At 50.0% G+C, this 25,186-nt stretch overlaps 2 protein-coding genes across 7 annotated transcripts in view; both read right to left on the reverse strand.

Annotated features, from left to right (window-relative positions):
* Positions 1-8,276: 8,276 nt before the first annotated feature.
* Positions 8,277-9,606, reverse strand: Cebpe (CCAAT/enhancer binding protein epsilon). The gene is made up of 2 exons (XM_004646656.2): positions 9,097-9,606; positions 8,277-8,609 (listed from the first exon to the last, which is right to left on the reverse strand). Exons 1-2 carry the CDS (start codon positions 9,604-9,606, stop codon positions 8,277-8,279), a joined length of 843 nt encoding a protein of 280 aa, XP_004646713.1.
* Positions 9,607-14,991: 5,385 nt separating this feature from the next.
* The window catches only part of Slc7a8 (solute carrier family 7 member 8), a 66,365-nt gene continuing 56,170 nt past the window's right edge, over positions 14,992-25,186 (reverse strand). For 4 of the 6 annotated variants that reach the window (XM_023706942.1, XM_023706941.1, XM_004646682.2 and 1 more), the window contains 4 exons: positions 22,216-22,312; positions 20,092-20,241; positions 17,487-17,664; positions 14,992-16,991 (listed from right to left, as the gene is read on the reverse strand). In XM_023706942.1, the coding sequence (XP_023562710.1) occupies positions 16,825-16,991; positions 17,487-17,664; positions 20,092-20,241; positions 22,216-22,312 (592 nt within the window). In that variant the 3' untranslated portion in view covers positions 14,992-16,824. Of the gene's footprint in view, positions 16,992-17,486; positions 17,665-20,091; positions 20,242-22,215; positions 22,313-24,404; positions 25,160-25,186 lie in introns of those variants that run through there. The other 2 variants (XM_023706940.1, XM_023706939.1) reach the window with 2 other exon arrangements.

A 25,186-nucleotide genomic window follows, 5' to 3' on the forward strand; every position in this document is an offset into this window, starting at 1 on the left:
GTTTTGTGTGCTGGATCCTAGGGCTGCCTGGATCTCTGGTTTATGGCCCCTGACCGGCAGCCACTTCTAATGCTTTGCTGCTCCCTTGTGGCCAGGCTGAGAGAAGGCACGCCCTTGTGAGGGCTGGGGTTGATACCTTCAAGTGTGGGGGTGGAGCTTCACACACTGGTAGGGAAAACACAAGAACATCTTCTTTTCTCTCACCCACGTGCCTCTAAGCAGCAGTGTTAAGCCTCACAGGCCTAATACAACAGCCTCCCACAGGAGGTGTCAGTCAACTAACACATACTTGTTCAGGGCCTGCCATTAGCACTGTGCAGATGGAGGAGCCACCTGAGAGAAATACCTGTGTTTCTTCCCGGAAACCCTTCTTTCTTGCCTTTGTGCTGCCAATTCTTCCTTATGTTTCAATATCCAGGTTATCTGACCATTGAGTCTTCTTTTTTGCTCCCATAGACAGAATTAGTCTGCATATGCTTGACTTTTCAAATAGGATTTCTGTCATATCTTTGCACATTTATTGTTGAGCTCTTTTTTTTTTTTTTTTTTTAATGTATTTGGTACAGGATCACACTACGTAGCTCAGGCTTGTAGTGATCCTCCTGTTTTCAACCTTCCCAGCTCTGGGATTAGGGCGCGGGACCAGCATGGCATGTGGTGCCAGGGGATGGAATCTGGTCCCTGTGCTTGCCTAAGGTCTTTGCTCTTGCCTCCACAGAGCTATCTTGCCAACCTTTCACATTTATTATGGTATCCTGACTTTGTATGTTTGTTTCCCTACTTGATTGCTGGCCAGGGCTAGTTTGTTGTTGTTTTGGTATGTGTGTGTAGGGATGTAGTACTGAGGATTGAATCCAGGCCACCTACCACTAAACTATATCCCCTGCCCTTATTGTTGTTATTATATATTTTGAGACAGTCTTGCTAAATTGTCCAAACTGGGACTCAAAATTTTTGATCCTACTGCCTCAGCCTCCTAAGTGCTGGGATTACAGTGTACCCCCTCGAGGGGAGGAGGGTAAGTCTTATTTACTTCTGCCTCTTTAAAGATGTATTAAGTAGCTGCAGAGGGACAGTGGAAGTGAGATGAAGATAAAGATGTCTGGTGTGGTGGCACATGCCTGTAATCCCAGCACTCTGGGAGCCTGAGGCAAGAGGATTGCAAATTTGAACCCAGCCTGGGCAGTTTAACAATTCACTGAGACCTTGTCTTTAAGTAGAAAATAAAAAGGACTTGGGGATGTGTTTTGGTGTAAAGGAAGGCCTTGGGTTCAATCTCTGGTACTATAAATAAATAGGAAGTGAGGGGAGAGTGAGAATGAGCACCATTTTATCAAGTACTCCTTTTTGCCCTTACATTGCTCCAAGAGCTTTGTACTCATGGAATTCTCTCTGGGCTTATTATTATCTCACACCTGAGGCACAGTAGAATCAGGCAGTGTGCAGAGGTGGTAAATGGCAGAGTAGGATTTGAACCCACACCAGCCCTAACCCAGTAGGTACTGCCACTTCTTGAGTGCTAGAGGGGAGGCAAGTGACACTGTGAGGAGAAAAGGGGGTGAGGGGTGGTGGATAAGTGTGGATAAAAGAACAGTAGGGAGAGAGTTGGGGGTAAAGGGGAACAAGACGATGTGAAGCTAGAAAACGAAGGGGAAAGAGAGGAGGTGGATGAGGGCCTGGGAGGTAAGGGGACGGGTGAGGACAGCAGGTGTGGCTGAGGTGGTGTCATCAGGACCACGTTCCACCAGCATACTGAGCCTCTTCCCTAACCTCCTTGGCATTCTTGTGCCAAGTCATGGCCACCTCAGAGCCAGAGCCTTATCATCAGCAGAAACTGCAGCATCTACGAAATAACTGAATCAACCCCCCCTTATCTGATATGATCTCCTTTCCTCATGGTTCATTTGCTAAGTTGTTTTACTGCAGCTCTTCTAAGTTCTCTGAGGAGCTGCTCTGTCTTGTCTTTCCCTCTCCATCCCTCTGCCTTAGTTCCAGATTTGGAACCCTCTCCTAAATGTCCCCAACCCCTCCCAGTCCATACTTCCCACCCCACCTCCCCGGTTAATCCTCAACTCCAGATGGACCCAACTTTTGTCTACACTTGCTCTGGAGCAGCTAAGGACCAGTGGAAGAAATCACCCCAGAGGACAAACTGTCATCATGGTAAAATGTCCATCAACTTCAATTACTGTTTTCAAGTCAGAAGTCTCAGCAGTGGGGTCTTATACCTTCAAACCTCTCCTGCAGTTCAGAATCTTTTATTCATATTTTGTTTTTGGTTTTTTGAGACTGAGTCTCACTATGTAGTCCAGGCTGGCCTTGGACTCTTGGAAGTCCTCCTGCCTCAGCCTCCCTGTGTGTACCACGGTGCCTGGCTCAGACACTTTTGTTACCTCTTCTTATTACTTTTTTTTTTTTTTTTTTTTTGCTCCAAATGCCTTCAGGGCAGGTTTGGCTGGCTTGAGTTGTGGGGATTGAACCACAGCCACCTGAGCTTGAAAGCTTTGGGGAAGCAGCCACTTAAAGAACTGAGCTAGGGCCAGGCCCCTTTGTTACCTCTTCTTTCTCAGCGAAAATAAAAACCATAAGAAGAACAGGCTCCACCTGTTATAACCTGTCTCTACTGGTAGCCATTGCTATTTCTGTCCTTTGTCATGAAAAGAAAATGAATGTCCTTTTCCCTCAGAAAGTCAGTCCTCTGCTGATCCTCAGGGTGACTCCTAAGGGAGCTTAACCTCAGCCTCTCTTCTGCCTCACCCTGGGCATTCCTCCCCTGGCTTAGCCTCTACCTCAGCCTCTGTGGATGAAGAGAAGAACCTGCTTAGGGGTTTCTGCACACATTTCAGTTTTGCCAGGCAGTTCCTACTCCCTCTTGATACCTGCTTATATGCTCCTCCCACAAAGGAGTTACTCCCAGCCTTAGCCCCCACTTAAAGCAGATGCCTAGGGCCAGCCAGTTAGCTCAGCAGATTAAAGTGACTGCTTAGGCAGATGCAGGGAATGGGATTTGATCCCAGGGGTGCCATGCTGGCCCCGCCCCTGGGGTACACTGAGACAGCCATTGAGACTGGGTGTGGTGATGAGTGCCTGTAATCCCAGTACTTGGGAGGCTGAAAACAGGATGATCACTTCTAGTCCAATCAGTGTAGTGAGACCCTATAGATCCTGTACTAAATACATTAAATAAATAAATAAATAAAGCAGATGCCGTGGCTACTGTCTGTCACTAGTCATCCTTTACTTTCACCATGCAGCAATGGATGTCTAGAATGTAGAATTACACATTGGTTTGTACCTTGTGTTTGTCTGTTCTCATTACTAATTTGTGAACTCCACAGGGGCAGGGACCATTTTCCTTGTTCCCCCCTTAGTTTCCACAGGAAGAGCATCTGGGTGGATTAGGTACTTAATAATTGCCTTTCAGCAAATGAATGAATGAATGTGGCTCCAGAGGAGCCCCTGGGTGAAGGGAAGCGGGCCTGACCCACGTGGGTGGGCTTCCAGAAGCTCTGTCCCCTAGGGCCAGGCTGCCTGTGATGTTTGAAGGCTGGGCCGTGGGCGGGGCTGGTCTTTATCTTGGAGTGCAGCCCTAACCTCAGATGGTGACAGAGCTGGAGTCGGCAGGGGTTTTGCAAACCATCCCGATTGCAGCAGACCAGCAGTCTGTGGGACTGGCGGGTGGGGCCCAAGCTTATCTCCCAAGTACAGTCCTAACCTCAGATGGTGACAAAGGGGGAGCTAGCAAGCATTTTGCAAACCGTCCCAATTGCAGCAGGGTTGGATGGCCTGGCCCATGGTGACAGGACACTAGGTGTGGGGGTGTCGGGGCGTGGACACTTTGGGTTTTCAGGGTGAATCTTAGCTTCAGAGTGTGGGCCTGGCTCCGCTGCACACAGGGATTGCTTCTACATCTGAGCCCCACTTCATCCTGAAAGAGCAGTGGAAGGCTCTAGCCATATAAGTGGGAGAGTCTTTTCTCGCTATCTGGTCTAAGGGCTCTTTCACTGCTCCGGGAAGTCAGTTTACAGCCTTTCCTTTGAATACACCTACCCTTTCTTCCCATGGGGAGGATTTGTCATGGGCCACTGAGGTCTTCTGAGGCCAGGGTAGGCCTACTTCTGGGAGCAGCTGACAGAGGCCACCGGAAGTCCTGTGCAGGTTAGATCACTCTCACCTTGATCAGCCCAGGCTGTGTCCAGGATGGAGGTGTCTGTCTGCTGGGGGCTGGTGAGAATTCACAGAGGCAGGCAGGGTCCTCAGCCCTGGCATCTCCCACACCTCCATCCCAGAGTCCCCTCACCGGCCTAGAGCTGGGCTGGTGGTAGAGGTGAAGAGGCCCCCTTCCACCCACAGCCCTGACCAGGATCTTGCAACATTGGGATGGGGGCCCTAGGGGCCTGAGTGTGTGGCAACGTGGTGGGAGGTGGGAGGTGGGAGGTGTGCATGAGGGCTGAAGCTTTCACAAGCTGTGCTGGCGGCAGCTGACTGACCTTGGCAGACTCACCTTGGGCAGCTTCCTCCCTCTCCACGCAGCGCCATAGCCCCACTACCCCCTTCCTTGCAACTTTCCTGGGAGGAGATCTTGTCTCAGCTCAAGGCTGGCACCTGGTCTCCAGTTATGGTCAGGAAAGAAGAGTGGGCCTCACTGTTTTCTAAAGCAATAGGATTTCAAATATACTGTTGAGGGCCTTGATTTGCTGGTTTTCAAAGGTTCCCAGCCCCTAGTCCTGGATCCTTCCTCCAGACAGGAGTCTGGCTGCTGTCCTTGCCTGAGCTCTTTTCTGTCATCTTGTTTCCCCAGGACAGATCCAGGAAGCCAGTTCAGGGGCAAAGATGAGCCTGCTCTCCACCTGCCCTAGCTTCTTGAGGTCAGTCCTGGGCAGAGGGAGCACACATACAAGTCATTTGCAACTCCTTTCTGCAGCCACAGAGGCCTTTCTCCTTCCTCTCTGGTCTTTTCCCATTCAGCAACCACACTTAGCTTCTTCCCCTTGCTCACCGGACACCTTTTGCACTTGTAGTTCCTTCTGCTTGCTCTTCCCCCCAACAGTGCATCTGCCTCCTTCCTGAGAATTTTTAGCTTTTAACTTAAACGTCACTTCCTCTGAAAGGCCTTTGTTAACTCTCCAGCTAAATAGCTTTCCCAGTAAGAATGGGATAGAATACTGTATCATTTATTTACTTTTGAGGCAAGGTCTTGTTACGCAGCTCAAACTCATTATGTAGTCCAGGCTGGCCTTGAAGTCATGGCAATCCTCCTGTCTCAGCCTCCTGAGTGCTGAAATAAAGGTGAGGAAGAACAGGACCTAGGGAAAGCTATTGGAGTGGGGCAGTGCGGGAGCTGTGTCAGGAAGTGGAATAGGGTGAGAAGGGGTAATGGGAAAGCTGGAGAGACCAGAGAAGACATAAAAGTACACTTGTTTCTACTCATTCAGTTGAGAACTTGTCTCACTCACAGAAAAGATGCTTAACAAAGACTTGTTGAATTAATTGCTTTGGCCTAGAGCAGCAGAGGCGAGCCTGAAAGCCCCTCTGGGCGGTGGGCCTCCTGACTCCTGGGATGTGGTGGGGCAGGGCGGGGTGGGAGGCACTGCTGTCCTCTGCCCTCTGCTGATCTCTGCAAAGTTGTTGCAGAGATCTTGCAGGGGAAGTGGGGATGCGGCTCTGCAGATTTGTGCCCCAGGAGGTGCAGGTGGGTGGGATGGCTGGGAGGAGACACGGTTTTGAGCTATGGGAAAGAAGCTGGGGGGTCAATGCTGAAGCAACCCAGGTCCCACCATCCAGTACCTTGACAAGAAGTCAGGGGACAGTGGTCGAGCCAAGAGGAGGAAATCCGGAGGTTGAGTCACTCACCGAGTTCTGTACAAACCCCCTTATGCAATGCATCACCCTAGGCCAAAGAGAAGGTGAGAGGATTCTCCCAGGCGCCCCTGAGATGTCTCTCCACCCAAACTCAGACTGCTCCTGTCAGTCCTTGCACCAGATTTCCAAACTTTGGATCTCTTTGCTCAAACAAGATCTGGGGCAGGGGCTTTAGGACACAAAAGTAGGAGACCTGGTGCCTGAGAAGGGAGACAGAAGCTGGGCAGGGACTGAGTCCTACCTAAGGAAGATCTGGTACATAGGACTTGGGGGTGGGGGTAGAGGGGAGGAGAAGGGAGAGAGAGAGAGAGAGAGAGAGAGAGAGAGAGAGAGAGAGAGAGAGAACTGGGATGATCTAGATACAAGTCTCCCAGCTGTGCATGGTGCATACTCCTGGAATCCCAGGACACAGGAAGCTGAGGCAGGAGGATCACTGTGAGTCTGAGGCTCACCTGGGCTACAAAAGTGAGTTTGAGATCAGCCTGGGGTACATAGCAAGACCTTGCCTCAAACAAACGAACAAACTAACAAACAGTCTCACTCCCTTTCAAAGTAATTGCTTAATGTTCAACTTAGGCTTTCCAGCAGGGCTGAGGAGGAGCTGGATCCCTGTTATGTCCCGAGTCTGACCTGTCAGTCAACTGAGGCTCACCTCAGAAGTGTGGCTCCCTGTTCCACCTGCGCCCTGTATCCTTGAGGGAAGTCACGTGCACAGACAGACTTGGTACCAGGTGCTGAGGCCACAAAGCCACTGAGGGAGCTTCAGCGACGCCTCTGCTCACCTCTGGCCCTCACCACTTTTATCTATAAGCTGTGGCTGCCACTATCTTGCTTGTCTGAGGGTAGAACTCACCAGAAGAGCTCTTGAGGTCTCTGCCAACACCTCTTGAGATCTGTGATTTTATGGAGCTAATTTTGATTCTGCCTTTAAACAGTCAGTGATTCTGAGTAAGCCCCTGCCTTGCCTGAGGCCTCAGTTTCCTCATCTGCAAAATGAGAAGTTTAGGTGAGATCTCTGAGGTTGTTCCAGTTAAAGCAAATGGGAATCATAAATACCCATGCTGACCACCTGCCCAGCATAGATTTTCCTATGACTATAAGATGAGTGTTATAATCACTCCCATTTTTCAGGGGAGGAAACTGAGGCACAGAAAGGAGAAGCAACTGGTGCTGGGTCACAAAGTCATTGAATAGCAGAGGGTGCCTCAGACTGCAGCTCTTAGTTATTGTACTCTTTTGCTTCCTAGGCTGACGTTCTATGAAATAGAAAATGCTCTTAGTGTGGCATTTCACACTGTCCTCCTCCTTTTTAACCAAGTTCTCACATACAAGTCAGGCTCAGGATCTTTCCCAACTGATTCTTCTCCAAGCACTCAGAATCTCAAATTTTAGGGAATAAGAGCCTGACGGGCTGAAGAGTAAAGTTTGGAGTAGGTGGTTGGGAGCAAAGGTGTGTGTGTGGGTTAGTCTAGTAGACTGGGGTTGTGGATCTGGGAAGAAGAGACATTGCTAGGTCCAGGCTTGAGGGACTGTAAATATGGCAGAGGTAGCCAGCTGTGATGACAAAGGCCTGTAAGGTAGAGGTTGAGGCAGGAGGATTGCCTGAGGTTTGGGTTTTTTTGGTCTTTTTGAGACAGGGTTTTACTATACAGTTTAGGCTGGCTCGAGTTCATTTTTGTAACCCAGGCAAGCCCGAACTAACAGTGGTCCTCCTGCCTCAGCCTCCTGAGTGCTGGGATTACAGGCATGTGCCACCACACCTGACTAATCGCCTGAGTTTGAGGCCAGCCTGCCCTATAAAGTAAGTTCAAAGACAGCTGTAATATACAGGGAGACCTTGTTTCAAAAGAAAAAATGCAAAACAGGAATTTTCACAGAGACAACTGAGCCAGGAGCTCTCAGACCTATACTCTATGGTGAGAGAACAGCCTGGAGTGGGTACTCGGATTGCCCTAAAAGGACAGACTCTCAGGAGGATATTCAGAGGCTGTCTCGGGTCCTGTGGGGGTAAGAGGCAAGGGGAGTATCTTAGCTAGCAAGGACAGAGTGTGTGTGAGGAGGAGAGAGCAGAGTGACACACGGGGCCTGGCTGTGTGGTATGTTGGGGGGAGGTTATGGGCTGTAAATGCATATTCCCACATATTCATCTGGTCCCCAAGGTGTTTTCTCCCCCCTGCCACACGCACACACATGCCTAAATCCCACAACCTAGACCAGCACACAGTCCCAGCACCAAATCACAGTGCAATTTATTCAGCCACAGAATCTTTTGGATCCTGCCCTCTCTAACCACCAAGCCACCCACCCTCATCCATAGTCTGTCTCAGGCTTGTCTGAGGGGCTCTAGGGCCCGAGGAGGTGGGGATCTCCAGGGTCAGGCTAGGGGCCTGGGGCCCACAGTCCATCAGCCAGGCTCAGCTGCAGCCCCCAACGCCCTTGATGAGGTTAGCGGCCTCAGGGATCTGACGGAAGAGGTTGCGGAGGGTATCCAGCTCCTGGGTGAGCTGCTCCACGCGGCTGCGCAGACGCTCATTCTCAGCCATGTATTCCAGCACCTTCTGCTGTGTCTCCAGAATGCGCCGCTTGGCCTTGTCCCGGCTCTTTCGCACAGCAATGTTGTTGCGTTCCCGCCGCAGCCGGTACTCAAGGCTGTCTTTATTCACTGCCTTCTTCCCTTTGTGTGAGGGGCCAGCTGGGGAGGGTGCCTTGAGAAGGGGACTGCAGGGCCCAGAAGTGGTCAGAGGTGCCTGGAGGGGAAGGCACAGAGGGACAGAGGTAAAGGCCCAGCTGGAGGCAGAATGGAGGTTGGGCGGGAGTCCCAGAAGCCAGGCACTTGGGACCGCAGGACAGCACCCATCACCCAGGTCAAGGCAGTCATCAAGGGTCCTTCATGCAAGGACACTTTCCCTCTGCCATCTGTGGCAGATCTCCTGTTCTACAATCAGCAGGCATCTCTTCTTCCAGAAGCAAGTGACAAGAGGAGGACATAGTGGGCAGCAGGGAAGCTGGTAGGGTCAGCTTGCCACAGGGCCTCTGGGACATGGTGACATTCAGGGTGGACATTCACAGAGGGAGGGGTGGCTCATGGTAGGCAATGAGCATAGAGGACCTGGGAGGGTCAGTTTCACAGAGCAACACCAGAGCCAGACTTGTCAGTATAAGAGGACCTCAGAGTCCCCCTCCACACCAGCCTCACTCCAGCACCTGGTGCAGAGCGAACTGACTTGATCTTACCTTGAGGACGCGAAGGGGCTGGCCGGGTGCTGCCAGGGTTGGGGGCAGGTGCATGGCCGTCTGCCCACAGTGTGCCACCTGGTACTGCAGGGGGTTGTAGCTGCCTCGGCTGGCACCGCGGCTGCCCTCTGGCCCCCGGGGCTCCTCCTTCACAGCCACAGCTCTGGGGTCGTAGCTCCCTGGACTGCTGTAGATGCCAGGCCCCAGTGCCTTCCTGTCTGGGCCGAAGGTGTGTGTGGGGTAGGCGAAGGGCCTTGGGTCAGGCTGCAGATAATGAGGGAAGGCAGGGGTTCCGGGGGCCTTGAGACTCCGGGCCTCAGGGGTTGGCTTCATGGCAAAGAGGTCGGAGAGCAGCTGCTCCTCCCCAGACTCGATGTAGGCAGAAAGGTCGATGGAGGCCTCATGCTCACACATGTCCCCCAGCTCCCCAGGCCCTGCTCGGGCCCCGGAGAACTCAAGTGGCGGCTGGCCACCCCTGGACTCACACTCATAGTAGGTCCCGTGGGACATGGCCGGCCCGCCCCTTTCGCTCCCCGCCCCTGGGCCCTGCTCTTGGGGCGCCCCTTGGATGCCCAGCCTGCCCTCCCTCGGTCTCCCCTGCCCTAGATCTGCCCTAGATCTGCCCTCTCTGCTCTTCTTTGTCACCCACTCCCGTGTGGCTTCTCTCCTCCCTCTTCTGCTGTGCTCCCTTTCCTTCCTCTGTAGTCAGTGCCTCTCTTCCCTTTTTTCCCCCTCTCTCTCCCTGGGGTGACTCAGGGAGGGGCAGGGCACACCCTAGAGGGAGGGATGCAGGCCTTTGAGAAGGGGGGCCTAGCCCTATTTAGCAGTTGGGGTGCTCTCTGTGGCGTCCAAGCCAGAGTTCTGGAGATGCCCAGGAGTTGACTGTGGAGAATGTCTTCCCCTCCCTGAAAATCTCAGGGGACCCCAAATCCTCACAGCACAACACCTTACTCTAAATGTCCTCCTCCCTCCAATTTCCAAAAAGTTCTGTGCAGAATGAGGTGCCAAGTGAGAGTGAATAGACAGCCTTCTCAGTGCCGACCCCACTTTGTCTGAACTCCGCCCTTAACATGCCTTCAACCCAGGTCCCCAGTGCTGGGCTCCACCTACCCCAGGGGCAGCCAGTTTGTGTGTGTGTGTGTGTGTGTGTGTGTGTGTGTGTGTGTGTGTCCCCACCCCTAAGGCATTCTCCTGGGTGCGAGCCAGAGGTGTTGCTGGAGGGGTTTAGGAAACAGACATGCGGGGCACCTGTGCCCTGGTGCAGAGCATGCCTTTGGTAGCATTTTGCACAGGGGCTGTGAGTAGCCCAGACACTAACACATTCCCTGCCTGGGAATAGCTGGGCCTCCTGGTCAGGACTTGGGCTCAGCTGTACTCTGATTGCTCCAGCAGCTCTCTCTTCCAGCTACCCCACTCTGCAAGACTCAGGCTGCCCCCCCCCACTCTGGGCTCAAGACTGCCCCCCACTTCCTGTGCCCTGGGGTGCAGGCTCAGGAGCTCGCTGCAGCTCGGTTTGCTGTCTTTCCTTTTGCATGGCTGTTCTCTGACCTCCAGAGCCTGTCTTGGGTCTACTTCCTCTTGTAGGTTTGAGCTTTCTCTTTTGTCATCACTTCTTCCTGGGGCTCTGTTTCAGGGTCCCTAGGAGAAGCCCATGGCTCCTTCTCTGTACTTCTTGGCCTTGTGCTGCCCCCCTTCCAATTTTCCTTTTCTTTTTCTTTGGGAACCCCTACTCCCTCCCTTCAGTCAGCAGTACCTGCTGTAGCTCTGCTGTTACCTGTTGAATTTTGTCTTCATAAGGTGTAGGTCCAGGGAAAAGAAAGATACATAGAAATGCGTCACTGGCCCTTCTACTAGGAGGAGATGCTTTGAGTGCTCTGTGGAGCATTGGATGTTTTTACGTCAGGTGGGGTGGGGTTGAGTCTCTGTGATTGTGCCCCAGTGGGGCAACTATTGATAGGATCCGTGTGACATTGGACACAAAAGTAAAAGATGCAAATGTAACTTGCTTACAAGTCAAGCAAGTTACTGTCTCAGTAGTGTCCTCCTTCCCCTCCTTCTACTCCCTCACCTGCTGCAGGTGCTCTGTGCATGGCAGCTCGAAGTATGGCCAGATATGCTCAGAACTCTTGAGCCAGTGTGGGGAGGTCTGCAGGCCCTGGAGACAGATCTCAGGATGCAGTTGGTGAGATTTCTTGTGTTGCAGATCTTGGTACCATTTCAAATAATAACCAAGGCCATTCCTTATTTTGGCAACAGTGCCCCTCTTGACCACGAGGTGGCAATATTGGCTAAAAATTGGGACAAGGGGCTGTTCTGCGTAAGACGGACAGCAGAGAACACTTCTGTCAATCCTGGCACAGGCTCAGACTTGAGCACTGGGAAGAAAGGGAAACAGGGCCAGGATGGGGGCTCACAATCCAGTTATGGGCAGGGTGGGTAAACTGGGAGGGCTAGTGCTATGGCCTTGTCTTGAGAAGAAATACTGTCCCCTCCCTCTATGATTTTGAAGTAAGGTTAATGTTAGGTGTTTTCAGATAACTCTTGTTTTTCAGTCATCCTAACGTTTACTCTGCATGCTGACCATCTGGCTGAGCATTAAATAGGAAAGAAGGCATGGCAGATAGTATTTTTATCGCTGCTTTATCAACAGGGAAGACAAGGCCGAGAGGCTGAGGTGTCCAAGGTCACCCGAGGGTGCCTGTTGATGTCAGGAAGGGCTGTGGGCTCGAGGCATGGCTCAGGGCTGAGGTGGTGGCGCAGGGGTTATGGTGTGACTCAGAGAACTCTTTTGCTCCCAGTGGACTACCATGGGGAGGGGGCAGTCCGCATCAGTAGCAGAGAATTGGGTGCTGGAGGGAGTAGGGAGGTGTGTAAATAAAACCATCAGGAAATGAGAAGGCTTGAGCCACAGTGAGATAAGTGATCTGGGCCCTGGCCTCCCTGGATGGCTGACGCTACCTGCGCACACTGACATCAGTGTTTTCCTGTAACTGAGGGCTTGGTGGGGGCAGCTGGGCTGTAGACATGAGGGCAGTGAAGTGGACTCTGGGCAGGAGGGAAAGGAGCTGGGAGGGCGGTGCAGCCAGTGTTGGAGATTTTTGCTGCATAGGGAAAAGAAGCCTTCCCCAGTCAACAGGATCCTTTTCTTTGTGCCACCATCCTCACCACTTGTTCGATTTTCTCTGTGGTTTGTGACCTGCCTCTACCAAGGCTTCCCTAGAGGGAGGTGGCTGAGCCTGGCAGAGACGTGTCAGAGAGAACTGGGCTCCAATCTGGCTTCTGTCACTTAGCAGCTCAATGACCTTGGGTGAGCTGCTCAGTCTTACCTGTAAGAGGGCAGGAGTTATGTCTCCTTCCTAGAGTTGCTTAATTAAACTTTGAATAAGATAATGTAAGTACAGCAACTGGTTTCAGGGAACATGAAGTCTCCTTTCTTCTTCTAACCTTTCGTTGCTATTTTATTTGTGTTTCTCTTTTGTAGGATGTCTTCAGTTGATAAATATTTCTGAGCGCATAGGTGCTAAGCACTGCACATGCTCTGGGGTTTCTGTGGGGACCAGCCTGGCTGGGGGAGCCAGGCAGGCACACAGGGAGCTGGCAAGGGTGATCTGAGAGGCCACAAAGCACATACCTTTGCGACACATGCATCTTTGCTTCTCTTTCCCTACAGCCTATTTGGTCTTTGAGAATAGAGTCACGTACTTCTGTTGGATTCCTCCAAGTAAAGTGATCATATTTCCTGAATTATGATTAAGGACAGGTGGATTGCATATCTGAATTTTATTTTTTCTTTTTGAGACAGGGTTTTGTTGTGCAGTTCAGGCTGACTTTGAACTCACTTTGTGGTCCAGGCTGGTTTCAAACCCATGTCAATGGCAATCCTCTTGTCTCAGCCTCCCCTGTGCTGGGATTATAAGTGTGTGCCACCATGCCTGGCCCTAATTAATACTTTTAGATCTTTTTGAGACAGGGTCTCACTATGTAGTCCAAGTTGGCCTTGAACTCTCTACTGGTAGATAGCACAGGAGACCTTAAACTTGAGGTGATCCTCCTGCCTCAGCCTCTCTACTGCTGTGATTATAGGTGTGAACTACCATGCCTGGCTTTAATATTTTTATGGGGACAGAAAATATTTGAAATCTGGTCTGAGTAGGAAAATTCAGGAATAAATTTTCTGTTCCTACATCATATAGCAAAGCCAGGAAAAAAAAAAAAAAAGATTTATTGTGTGACTGTATTAATGAATGCATGAACACCTATGACTTTAGTGACTTTCAAAAGGTTCCCAAAGGTCAGAGCAGCAGAAATGCCTAGCACTAAAGTGACTGATGGGGTTACAACAGGGGAATGGCTCCTGCTGTTGCCCAAGTGGAGACCTACATTTGACCCTCTGGCCAGGTTGAGATTAGCAAGTGTCACTTTAGAGAAAGAGGGGAGCCCATCAAGGACAAGAGTCTCTGTGCAGTAAGAAGACATTAGAGAGGGCAGGGCCTGACAGAAGGTGACAACACAGAGGAGACTGCCAGGCCAGGGAGAGTGAGTGCATTGGGCTCCAAAAGGTGGCAGAGTCTCCCGGACAGCTTCCTGCAGCAGCTGGGCCTCTGCCCTTCAGGGACACCTTAAGTTAGAGCAGAGCTGTTTTGGGTTAGCTCTCAGTCTCCCATTCATAGTCTCAGTCTGTCTCTGTCTCTGTCTCCCTCTTCCCCCCTACACTGATGAGGTAGATAACTTACACACATATGATTTGTGTCTGGCTTCCAGCTCAGGGCTTTAGGGATGGCAAGTGGCCAGCTGCATAGTAGGAGTGGAGGGACTAGGCTTTGGCTAGGCAAGCTGGTGAAGGGCCATGTTTCATTGGTGCCACCTCCCATAGCCCTGCAGCAGTGCTGGCCCCAGACTGATGCTGCCCCTGCCCCAGAAGAGAACAGCAGGGCTGCCCAGAAAGGAAGGGACAAAAGCTGCCTCTGACAGTTAACCCAAAACATCAGGAGGCGTGCAGCTACCTTCATGCTTTCTGTTTGGCCTTAGTCCTAGTTCAGGGATCCTGTCTGGTCAGATGTTCTGTGCTGCTGAATGAGCCTGCCTCACCTCCCTTCAAGTTCCTCAAACGCTGAGTCTCTTATTTTCAGAGAGGGGTCTTGCTACTTAGCACAGGCTGGCTTTAGAATTGAAATACTCCTGCTTCAGTCTCCTCAGTTCTGGGAGCCTAGGCACATGCCCCTGTTCCCAGCAAAGCTAAGTCTCACTATGGAAGCAGCCCACCGTTTCCTTTCACATTTGACTTAGTGCAAGAAGGGACACCTTCCCCTACCTTGACCCACCTTGACCTCAGGGCTCAGCCTGTGCTGCCCATTTTGAGTAATGATGATAATGAGGAATTCTTCTTTTGTAGTACTAGGGGTGGAACCCAGGGCTTCAGACATGCTAGGCAGGAGCTGTCTCGTCCTCTCCCTTTCTCTCCCCCCCCCCTTTTTTTTTATTTGTTTGTTTGAGAAAAGGTCTCACTGTGCATTTCAGGCTGGCCTTGAACTCGCCTTGTAGTCCAGGCTGGCCTTGAACTCATGGCAATCCTCTTGCTTCAGCCTCTTGAGGGCTGGGATTATAGGCGTTTGCCCTTATATCTGACCTGTGGTTGGTTCTTTTTCTCAGTTGATTTGCAGGTTCTTGGATGGTACAGAGTAGGAACTTAACAACACCCTAGGACCCCATAGAAAGAATGTGAAGTAATTGTTTGAACGTACAGGCCTAGTCCCTGGGTCAGCCTGAAGGCAGAGATCACAAGATTTTTGGAATCCCATTCTGGAAGGTGCGTGGCAAGCAGGTACTTGAGTAAGGTAAATGTCAGTGACTCAATTTCAGGTCCTTTAATTATGAAGACTACTGATTTCATTTCCACTTAAAATTTTATTATATTTAAAGAAAAACAAGACCTCCACAAAACAAATGAACAAAATTCTAAAACCTAAACGAACTTTATGACAAGATTGTCAAGAATCTAATTCCACTCCCCAAAACAATCTTCCATTAAAAAAAATTCCAAAAGAAATAGAAATAACAGCTTCGAAAATATTTATCCAAAAAGTAAGGCATCTGCTTTACAAAAACAAAAATAACTGAAAGAGGGGAAGAGGCTGGAGGAATGAGAAGAAAGGAAAGAGGAAGATGGTCCCCTGGTCCTCCAGGGCCCACTCCAGCCAGCTGGTGTCTACTTGGAGGGTCTGTAACTCAGTCCAAACCCAGCATCTTACCAACAAGGGGTCAGGAGAGCCGGGTGGAAAGCTGGGAGACGCTATCTGGGCCAGGAGGGGCTCCCTGGGTGTTCCAGTTTAAGTAGATGGAGTGTGTAGGGGGTCATGCTTTGGGATAAATGGGGCCTGTGTCAGCACGGCGGGTTTGGCTGGCGAGGCTGCACAGCCTGGGCAAATGCCAAAGATCAAAAGCCCACATACCACAGAGAGGATGCTTGTCTGAGGTCTCTTATTTTCTGAGTCTCTTATTTTCAAAGTGGACACCATTCTGCCACTGCCCTCCCATCTGATCCAAGATGTGAGTAGTGAGGCTATAAGGAGGGAGGGGTTATGTGAGGGGTAGCAGGGAGAGGCCCAGGCCTTCCGAAAATGCTCTCCCAGACAACCATATGGGCTGTGGACCAGACAGCTCTGAGGACAGGAAAGCACCCTTCCACCCAGGGAAGGCATTTAATACCATGCCTGTCCTGAGGATTAGAAATCAGGGAGTATTTTTAGGTCCAGTTCTTGGCTGGAAGGTGACTTAAGGCTGGATTGGCTCTGGTTTCAGGCCTGAAGGGCTTGGGGATCCTTCACATCTGGTCCCTGAGCCAAGGTCCAGAAAGGAGGAAAGGACCTGATGGGATGGGGTGGCAGTTCTGGTTCCATGTGGGTGTGGGGGTACAGCTGTAGGATAAGAGGACCATTGCCCCTTCCCATGGGGTGGGGCAGGAGGAGGGGCAGAGTGGTGTTGTCTTTAGGAGGGAGAGCAATAGCCACTACACTGAAAGAAAAAAGGCAGCTTTCTGTTTTGGGAAGCTTTGGCACCATGTGTCGGGGGCAGAATGCAGGGGGCAGGGGCAGGCCTGGCTCAGGACTGGGGCTGTCATCACCTCCCCGCTCCCCTCCATTCCCCCTCCTTGTGGGCCTTAGCTCAGTGGGGAGGAGGTGTCCTGAAAGGAGCCTTTCTCCAACAGGGAGCCCAAGACAGCTGGTGATGGAGGGACAGTGGCATGGTTGGGGAAGAGCACAGGGGGAGCATCCCTTCCGGTTTTGGGTCGTGGTCAAGAAAGAAGGTCTAAGTCTCTCCACTGACCTCCAGTGATAGACTCCTCAGTCTGTCTTCCCCAACCAGCTCATGGTGACTGCCTCTTCTCTCTGAACCAAGGCTCTTTTGGGCCCAGGAATGGGGAGGAAAGGCAGTATTGAGCTCAGCTCCCTAAGAGGCACTGAGGGTGAGGCCTGGAAGGCGCTGCAGGGCAGCCTTGGCATCTCCACTGCCCTCTAATGCTCAGAGGGAGGGCAGTCCTTGTGAGGGGGCTTGGCCCTGAGGAGAGGGCTGCTTCTTTGGGTAGAGATGTCAGGACATTTGTTTAGATCTGTTCACCCCCTCACCCAGGTCCAGTTCCAGCTGTGCTGCATGTGTGTTGGGGTCCCAGACAGGGAGGCAGGGCAGGAAAGGGAGGAAGGAGGGCGTAACTAGCTGAGGGATGGGCAGTCCTCAGGCCTGTAGCTGCTCCTCTGAGTCTTGATCCTTGGCGGGTGCTGGCTGGCAGAAGGACTGCCGCTGCTCTACCACATCCTCTCCCAGCCCTGATATCTCCGAGTCCCCCTTCTCCATTGGGTACACGACCACACACATCTTCTGGCTCACCAAGGTTAGCAACTCTGTGGAAGAAGACCACACAGAAAGCAGGTTAGTGCCACTGTCCTGCTGGGTTCATTAAGTAGCCATAAGCTTAACTAGCTCTTCTGCCCCAGGTTCCCTCTCGGCAGAGCAGCCCAGGCTATTTGAGATCCCTCTCTGGGAGACAGCAACCATGTCTGTCTCAGGCATCTTTTGCTGACAGTCCTTTGCTCACCAAGGCTCCAGCATCCCCTTTCTCAGTGTCCATTGGTCAATTCCTGGACTCAGGGCAGCTCCTGGGGATGGCTGGTGGCTGCCTGTGCTTGCAGATCTAAGGTCTGTGTGGAAACATGAACTGTTCTCTTCCCAGTAGTCTCTGGGAAGGCAGCACCATTCCTGCCCTGCTTACTTTTTCAGTGCCTTGAGGACTAAGGTGTGTGTAGGTGGGGCTCCTGATCCTGACCCTGGTGGGGCCCCTCCAGGCCACCCCATGCCAGCCCCAGAGGCCTGGACATCCACAGCCTTCATTAACTCACCAATGAAGTCATTGAAGCCCTTGGGCTTGTTTTGCCAATAAACACCCAGGAAATAGACAGGCACTCCTGTCAGCATGATGGCTAGGCCAATGCCGCATACCACCGGCTCTGACCACAGGCTGAAGATCAGCAAGAAGGCCCAGAACAGCAAGTAGATGATGGGGAACAGCAAGTTGATCTGTGGAGCAGATGCACTGTGAGCTGTGTGTGGCTCCCACCGTCCCAACTACAAGGCTGCCTTGAAGGCTAAGCTTCACTCAGCTGTATCCCACACCCTGGGCTCTGATGAGGCAGGTGAAGTGTCAGTGAACGCTGGTAAACTTGGGCAGTGGGACAGGAGGAAGACAGACACCGGGGAGGAAATGCTTCTCGTTGCTCATGCCATCCTTCCCCGGGGGGAGGGGGAGGGTGTCAGATGAGGCCTCAGCATCTATACCTAGTACCTTTTTTTTTTTTTTTTTTTTTTTTTGTGGAACCAGGGATTGAACTCAGGCCCTTGCGCCTGCCAGGCAAGTGCTTATTCTACTGAGCTATCTCCCCGGCCCCTCTAGTACCTATGGCAGCCAGAGAAGCCATGAGGACAGAGGATTTAAGATATCCTTGATGAAGCCCTAGGCCAAAAGGCAGGCAAGAAATGACCTGGGTCTGGTTCTCATCCATTTTTAGGCAGGGCCTTCACTTGGGAACACAATGGCAAATACCCATCTTTCTCACTAGCATCAGCCCTAATCGTTTCTCTCAAGCAACTTGAAGAGATAAACATCCCAAGAGCCAAGAAATTAGGAAAGCTAGCATGGCCTAAAGCAGGCTGGGTTCTGACTTTATTCCAGAAAGCAGCACCAACTTCATGGGCTTTCCTGACCCTCCTGGCCACATATGGGGGTCCCTAGACACCCTCTCCTGGGCTCTAGGGGCTGCCTTCTCCTCCTTCCACTCCTTTCAGAGGGGAGCTGAGGTTCTTCATCTTGCCTCACAGTTTTTTTCTCTTCCTCTTTTCTTTTTGAATTTTCTTTCTTTTTTAGCACTGGGGCTTGAACCCTGAGCCTTGTGCATGCTGGGTAAGTGCTGTGCCATGAACTACATCCCTAGTCCTCTTAAAATTTTGGGAAGGTAGACTTTATTGAGATGGGAACAGAATCTAGGGATGGGGAAGTAGAAGAGAGGAGGGGGGAAGGGTAAGTAAAAAGGATGATGAATGCATTCTTATTCATTGCAAATCAAACCTATGTAATAATAATTATTTTTTCAACTTTGAGATAGGATCTTGGTAGTTGCTCCAGCTGAGGTCAAATTTGCAATATTCTTGCCTTAGTCTCCTAGAGTGTTGGGACTACAAGCATATGGCACAATGCCCCAGCTGGCTATTTTGGTACTGGGGAGTAAACCCAGGGCTTTCAATAGTTTTTTTTTTCTTTTCAATTTTTGATGTAAGCCTTGCTAAATTGCTAAGTTATCCAGGCTGGACTTGAACTTGAGATCCTCCTGCCTCAGCCTCCCCAGGTCAGGACTATAGATATGCCACCACCATGTCCAACTCTCTCAGGTTTTCCAAGTGGAAGAAAGTAGAAGTGAAAATAATAGTGGAGATCTAAGAAGTCTGGAGAGCCCTTGATTTGTCAGCTGCAAGAATCTTCTAGTAGTTTCAAGTCTCTATTTCTAGGAATGTTCTGGCCTATATCATTCTTCTGTTTTGCAGAAGAACTCAGCAGTCTACATAGCTTATTGTGAACAATCCCATCAGTTCCCATCATAACATACTATTTTTGTAGCAATCCTTAAGTTCACGAAGCACAGTAGTGTATGTAGGGTCATAGGTGTTTAAAAAGGGAGGCTGTACTCAGTGGTACAGTGCTTGCCTAGTGTGTGTGAAGCTATGGGTTTGATCTTCAACAGGGTTCCAAAAACATTAAGAAGGAATAAAGGAAAAAAAGAAAGGAAGAAAGAAAAAAAGAAAAAAGAGAAAAAAGAAGGAAGAAAGGAAGAAAAGAGAAAAAGTTCTGTAGAGAGCTGGAAAGCTTCAAAAAAGAGGACGTACTTGAGGCCTATTTAGAAAATGGTTAGAATATACTTGTTGTTTATGAGACAATGTATCACTTTGCTGTCCAGGCTGGGGTCAATCTGGGCTTAAATGATCCAATTGCATTAACCTCCCAAGCTGGGACTGTGGGCTGCCACCACATCGCAGGTAGTTAGAACCTAAATATAGGCAGATGAGAGACATCCATCTATCTGGAAGAACATGAGGACAACACTGGAGAGACAAGAGAGCCTGATAAGGCAGCTGGAGTTGAAGACTGGGCGTGGAGGGAATCAGTGGAATGCTGTTTCTTTTTCTTTTCCTTTTTTTTTTTTGCGGAACTGGGGATTGAACTCAGGCCCTTGCGCTTGCCAGGGAAGTGCTTATTCCACTGAGCCAGCTCTCCAGCCCCTGAATGCTGTTTCAAAAGGAACCTTTCACCTACTTATTCCCCTGCTGACATTTACCCTGGCCCTTTCTCCATGGGATAAAGGAAATGGCTGCCCCTTCGCACATGGCCCTTGTGCCATGATCAACTCAGCTAGATTCAAATAAAGGCGTACCGGATCCCCAGAGAGGTTCCCTCACCTTGATGGGGCGAGGAATGTCAGGCTTCTTCCAGCGAAGGACTATCTGTCCAGCAACCGTGACCCCGTAGAAGAGGTAGTTGATGAAGCCCACGTAGTTGATAAGTGTGTACATGTCGCTGGTGACCAGCATCAGCAGGGTGGAGATGCACTGGGGAAATCAGGGGCTCATCAGTCATCACAAAGGCACTCTTGGAGCAGGTTCCCAGGGTCAGGGACAGTTCCTGACCCAGGCAACCATGCCATTGTGTAATGGACAGCTCATGGAGAAGACTTTATAATCACCACTAGGAACCCAGGCCGCTAACACGCCTCCATTGGTTGGAGTTACAATGTTCTTTTTCATTGCTAAAGCTGAATCAAAGGATTTAAGCTGGATACAGCAAAGGACTAACCACTCAGGATGGATGCCTAGACCAGGCAACACTGGTGTCACCTGGCTCTGGATCCTGTTCTCATTTATATGTCTCCCTTAGTTATGGCTAAAGCTAATTTCTTTTTAAAAATTCCTTTGAGAACCTTCCACCACAGCAACCATCAAAGAAGAGCAGCCATGGCCCTCCACTATCCCATGGCCATGGGCCTCAACAAGGGCCACAAGGTGACTAAGAACGTGAGCAAACCCAGGCACAGCCGCTGTGGCGGACGTCTCATCAAACACACAAAGTTCATATGAGACCTGATCTGGGAGGTGTGCGGCTTTGCCCCCTACAAGAGGCATGCCATGGAGCTGCTCAAGGTCTCCAAGGACAAGTGCACCCTCAAGTTCATCAAGAAAAGGGTGGGGATGCATATCAGCGCCAAGAGGAAGCACAAGGAGCTGAGCAACGTGCTGGCTGCCGTGAGGAAGGCAGCTGCCAAGAAGGACTGAGCCCCTCTGGAATAAAGCTTTGCAGAAAGTTAAAAAAAAAAAATCCCTTTGAGAAGATTATTAACTTCAAATTAATGGTTTGTTTTTGCATTCATCCTTTTCCCCAAGCCGAGTTATCTCATTAATTTTTCTTCCTTTTCTTTAAAAAAAATGTCAACAGTTGCATAGCCAGGTCCTATTCTTAGCCCTGTGCAAATATGAATGCATTTAACCCTCATAACATCCCTGGGAGGTTTTCTGGATAGAGGTCACTTTCCAACTTCAAAGTTATCTCTGTGACTCTCTCAGAGCAAGTCATGCTGTTCTCTCTGGTAGTCTGTGAAGGCCAATCAAAGGGTCAGTTCTCCTGTGAGATCTGATGGTGGAAAAAATTGAGAAGATGTTAGTGGGTGAACAGGACTGACTCCTGCCACAGCCAGCCATGGAAGGCTCAGTTGAAAAAAGCCATGTGGTCCGACGGGAACACAGCCTTCTGTAGATACCGCCACAGAGGGATCAAGATGACCTTCAGCCTGGCTTGAACATTCTCATATTTTCCAGTGGTGTACAATGCCCTTGGCTCCCCCAGCCCTGTTATCCTGATTTCTGACCTCTTCTTCAGTGGACCAAAGCCATTTTAAATGTTTTATTGAGGACCCAGAAGGAAAATAAGAATAACTCAAAGGACTCACTGGGCACAAGTCTTTGCTCTTTCCTTTAATTCTCCTCAAATGATTCTGCTTCAGTGATATTTTGCCTCCATTGCATCCCCAGAGAAAATTTCTTTTTCTCTACCTTACTGGCCTTCCTCTCTTCAGGATATTTCTTATTTGTGATACCCTTAATGCTGGATTTATTTCTGCTGTCTCAGAAGACAGGCACACTGTCCTGGGGCAAGAAATTGGAGAGGAGTGAGGGTGCTCAGGGACCAGCCAGGAGCAGAGGCCCCGAGCTGCAGCCCTGCCTGTAGTTATGGACGTCAGGAAGGTAGGGGAGGCACTGTGTCTTTCTGAGGGCATTCACTTCAGTCTTCCCCCAAAGGGTGGGAGAATGAGAGTGAGCCAGGCTGACAGCTTCAGGTATTTTGGATTTCGCATCTTTCCTGATATCCCTCAATATTAATAAAGTCCATGAGTCCATCTGTCAGATTATCTAAGGGCCAGGAAAAGTAGGGGCCAACCAGAAGAGTGGCAGGGTGTATGTGGAGAGCGTGAAGTCCCAGCTGAGTATAAAAGAGAGGTACTGGGCTGGGGGCAGCAGCAGGAAGGCCCTTACCGTAAAGAGCAGGGCTGGGATCGGTGTGCAGCGCTTCACATGGATCATGGCCAGCACACTGGGAAGGTGGCCTTCTCTGGCTCCAGCAAAGAATAGCCTGGTGGGGGGAAGAAAGCAGGTCAGCTGGGAGCAGTCCACAGACTACCAAGTCAGGGCCCTTCCTCCACATCCACCTTCCATCCACACAGCAGCACCCCTCTTCCAGCTAGCACCCACCTGTGCATGCACACCTCACAGCCACTAGTCCTAATGCAGATGCAGGCAAACCAGAGGCACCCAGTGGGTTGGTGGGGAGACTGTGCCTGTGGTCTGGCTGGCTCAGGGCACTGTACTCTGTCACGCCTGATGTCTGGAAGGCTACAGGAACAGCCCTAGTCCTAAAGCCTTTGTCCCTTTAAAAATGTGCCTCTCTACCCTCCAGGGATACAGACTCCCTCAAGTCCTGGAGTGAACAACGTGGAAAAGTCTGCACAGGTTTCTCGTGATACTTAGAGATTAGGTGCAGGTGTTTGTGTTTGGGGGGAGCAGGTCGGAACCTGGTGCAGAATTGAAGATGTTCTGAGGGGCAGTTACAGGGCTCTCTGTAATTTTCAAACTCACTGAATTGAACACACTGTGACCTATTAATCTTATTGCCTATAAGCTGTACTTAAACTGTATATCTTACAGATGCTACTCTATTCCCAAGAAGCCAACCCAAAGAAATGAATAGAGTTGGTGAAAGGTATAAACTGAGATAGCAAGAAAAAATGAAAAATATCCTACATGTTTAAAAGGATGAGACTGATTATATAAATTATGGCCTATCCATAGATAGAAAATGATGAAATCATAATAATGTTTTTAAAAGAATTGTTTCCATGAGAACATGCTTACAAGATAACATTAAATGAAGAATCAGGATAGAGACTATGATGCTAATTAACTGAAACACTTTTATAAGCATGTAAAAGATACACTAAAATCTTAGGTGGTAGGGTTGTGAGTAACTTTAATTTCTTCCCTTATGCTTTATAGAAAAATAAATTTTTATGTGCTGGGATTGAGTCCAGGATTTTGTGCACACTGCAGATGAGTTCTACCACCAAACTATAGCTCACACCCTAAAATAGGATACTTAGGGGCCGGGGATCTGGCTCAGTGGCATAGCACCTACCTGGCAAGCACAAGGTCCTGAGTTCAATTCCCGATATAAAAATAAAACAAATGAAATAAAATAAAATAGGACATTTAAAATCAGGACAATTATTTTTAAACTTTTTAAACAATTAAACTTTTTATTCTGAGAAAAAATTCACACATAATTGTAAAAAAAAAGCAAAAACAAAAAAACACTACTGGGAGATGGGAAGTACTCTTCATTCAGTTTCTTCTACCAGTACATTACAGTTACAGTATAACATTACAACTATGATATTGATATTTTAAAATTTTTGTTGTTGCCAGGTGTGGTGGCTCACATATCTGGGAGACTAAACAGTAGGATAGCATGTTTCAGTTTAGCCTGGGCAATTTAGCAAGACCTTCACTAAAAAGGGGGGGTGGGGCCAGGGAGATGGTTCAGTAGAATAAGTGCTTGCCTGGCAAGTGCAAGGGCCTGAGTTCAATCCCTGGTTCTGCAAAATAAATAAATAAAATAAAATAAAGAAAAAAAAGGGGGGGTTGCTGAGATAGGGTCTTGCCATGTAGTCCTTGACTGGTCTTGAACTCACTATGTAGTGCAGGTTGGTGTCAAACTTTCAATCCTTGTGCCCCAACCTTCCCCCAAGTGTTGCTCCAATCCTAAAATAATAGGTGTGGTACCTAGCTCTAAATGTTATTTTTAAAAAGAGAAATTAGCTAAGTATGATGACAGTGCACACCTGCTTTTCCAGCACTTGAAAGAATGAGGCAGGATCACCACAAGTTCAGGGTCAGCCTGATCTGTGTGTGTGCACATGTGCATGCGCACGTGTGTGCAGTGTGAGTTCGAGGCCAGTGCAGGCTATTAGAAGACTCTCTCAAAAGCATTTACGGGTCCTCAGTACTTCAACGTGCACACAGAGAAAAGAACCCCTTCCTTTCCCTCTTCTAAGAGAGAATACCATACATTGTTATTTACATGCGAGTGCTAAATAGACCACTTTTTCTGTTTTCTAGGGAAAGAAGCATTTCAGAGAAGAGAAAGAGGATGGTGTGGTGAGGGGAAGGGCAGAGCTGTTTCATGCTGGGAGGTGAGAAGAGACTGCCACTTGTTCTGTGATTGCTGTGTGATGCAGCAGTAACATTGTGGGGGCTGGCTTCAAGGACGCATGAGCAGTGGCCCATCCTTAGCCTCCTAGGCCAGTCACTACCAGAGGTTCATGCAACGCACATATCCCTGGCCCTCCCCCATGCCACTGTCCTACAGCGCAGCCTCATGCACTAGACTAAGCCCAGGGGCTAGGTGGGCCTGCACATGCACACAGCCAGGAGTCCACATTCAACTCCCTCCTCTGAATGCAGCCAGGGCCAAGGATAATTGTCCAACAGCACTTGCAAGTGTCAGGTTCAAAAGAAACAGTTCTTGCCCAGATAGCTGACAATGGAGGATACAATGACATTAGCATAACACACCCCCACACACTTGGACTCCTGGGAAAGGAGCACCTTCTCCACTCCCCAGAACATAAAAAAGTAAGAGTGAGGACAGGGAAGAAAGGAACTGGAAGACAAGCAAGGGAGGTCAGGTGAGTGAGGTTGTGCTTCTGACTCAGAGGCAAGCATACCATGCCCACCATCCACTATCTCCTGCATGCACACGCAGCTGGGCACATGCACGCAGACCACAGCATGGCCTGCCTGAGGGACAAACCCCACTCTAAAGCCAGTGTGGCCACACTCCTCCATAGATCCCAGGGAGCATGATGGGTCACTCATCTTCCACCACTTGCCCTCAGCTGGGGCTTCCAGGTGGCCATGGCGCCTGTGTAACACACACATGAGGTTGCTG

Source organism: Octodon degus, unplaced genomic scaffold (assembly GCF_000260255.1).
Source record: "Octodon degus isolate 3935 unplaced genomic scaffold, OctDeg1.0 scaffold00276, whole genome shotgun sequence".
Classification (NCBI taxonomy): domain Eukaryota; kingdom Metazoa; phylum Chordata; class Mammalia; order Rodentia; family Octodontidae; genus Octodon; species Octodon degus.

Excerpts from the sequence above, each read along its gene's own strand:
- Cebpe (XM_004646656.2), bottom strand. The coding sequence starts at position 9,606 with ATGTCCCACGGGACCTACTATGAGTGTGAGTCCAGGGGTGGCCAGCCG. Across the intron at positions 8,610-9,096 it reads AGCCCCTTCGCGTCCTCAAG|GCACCTCTGACCACTTCTGG; the intron begins GTAAGATCAAGT and ends CTTCCCCTCCAG.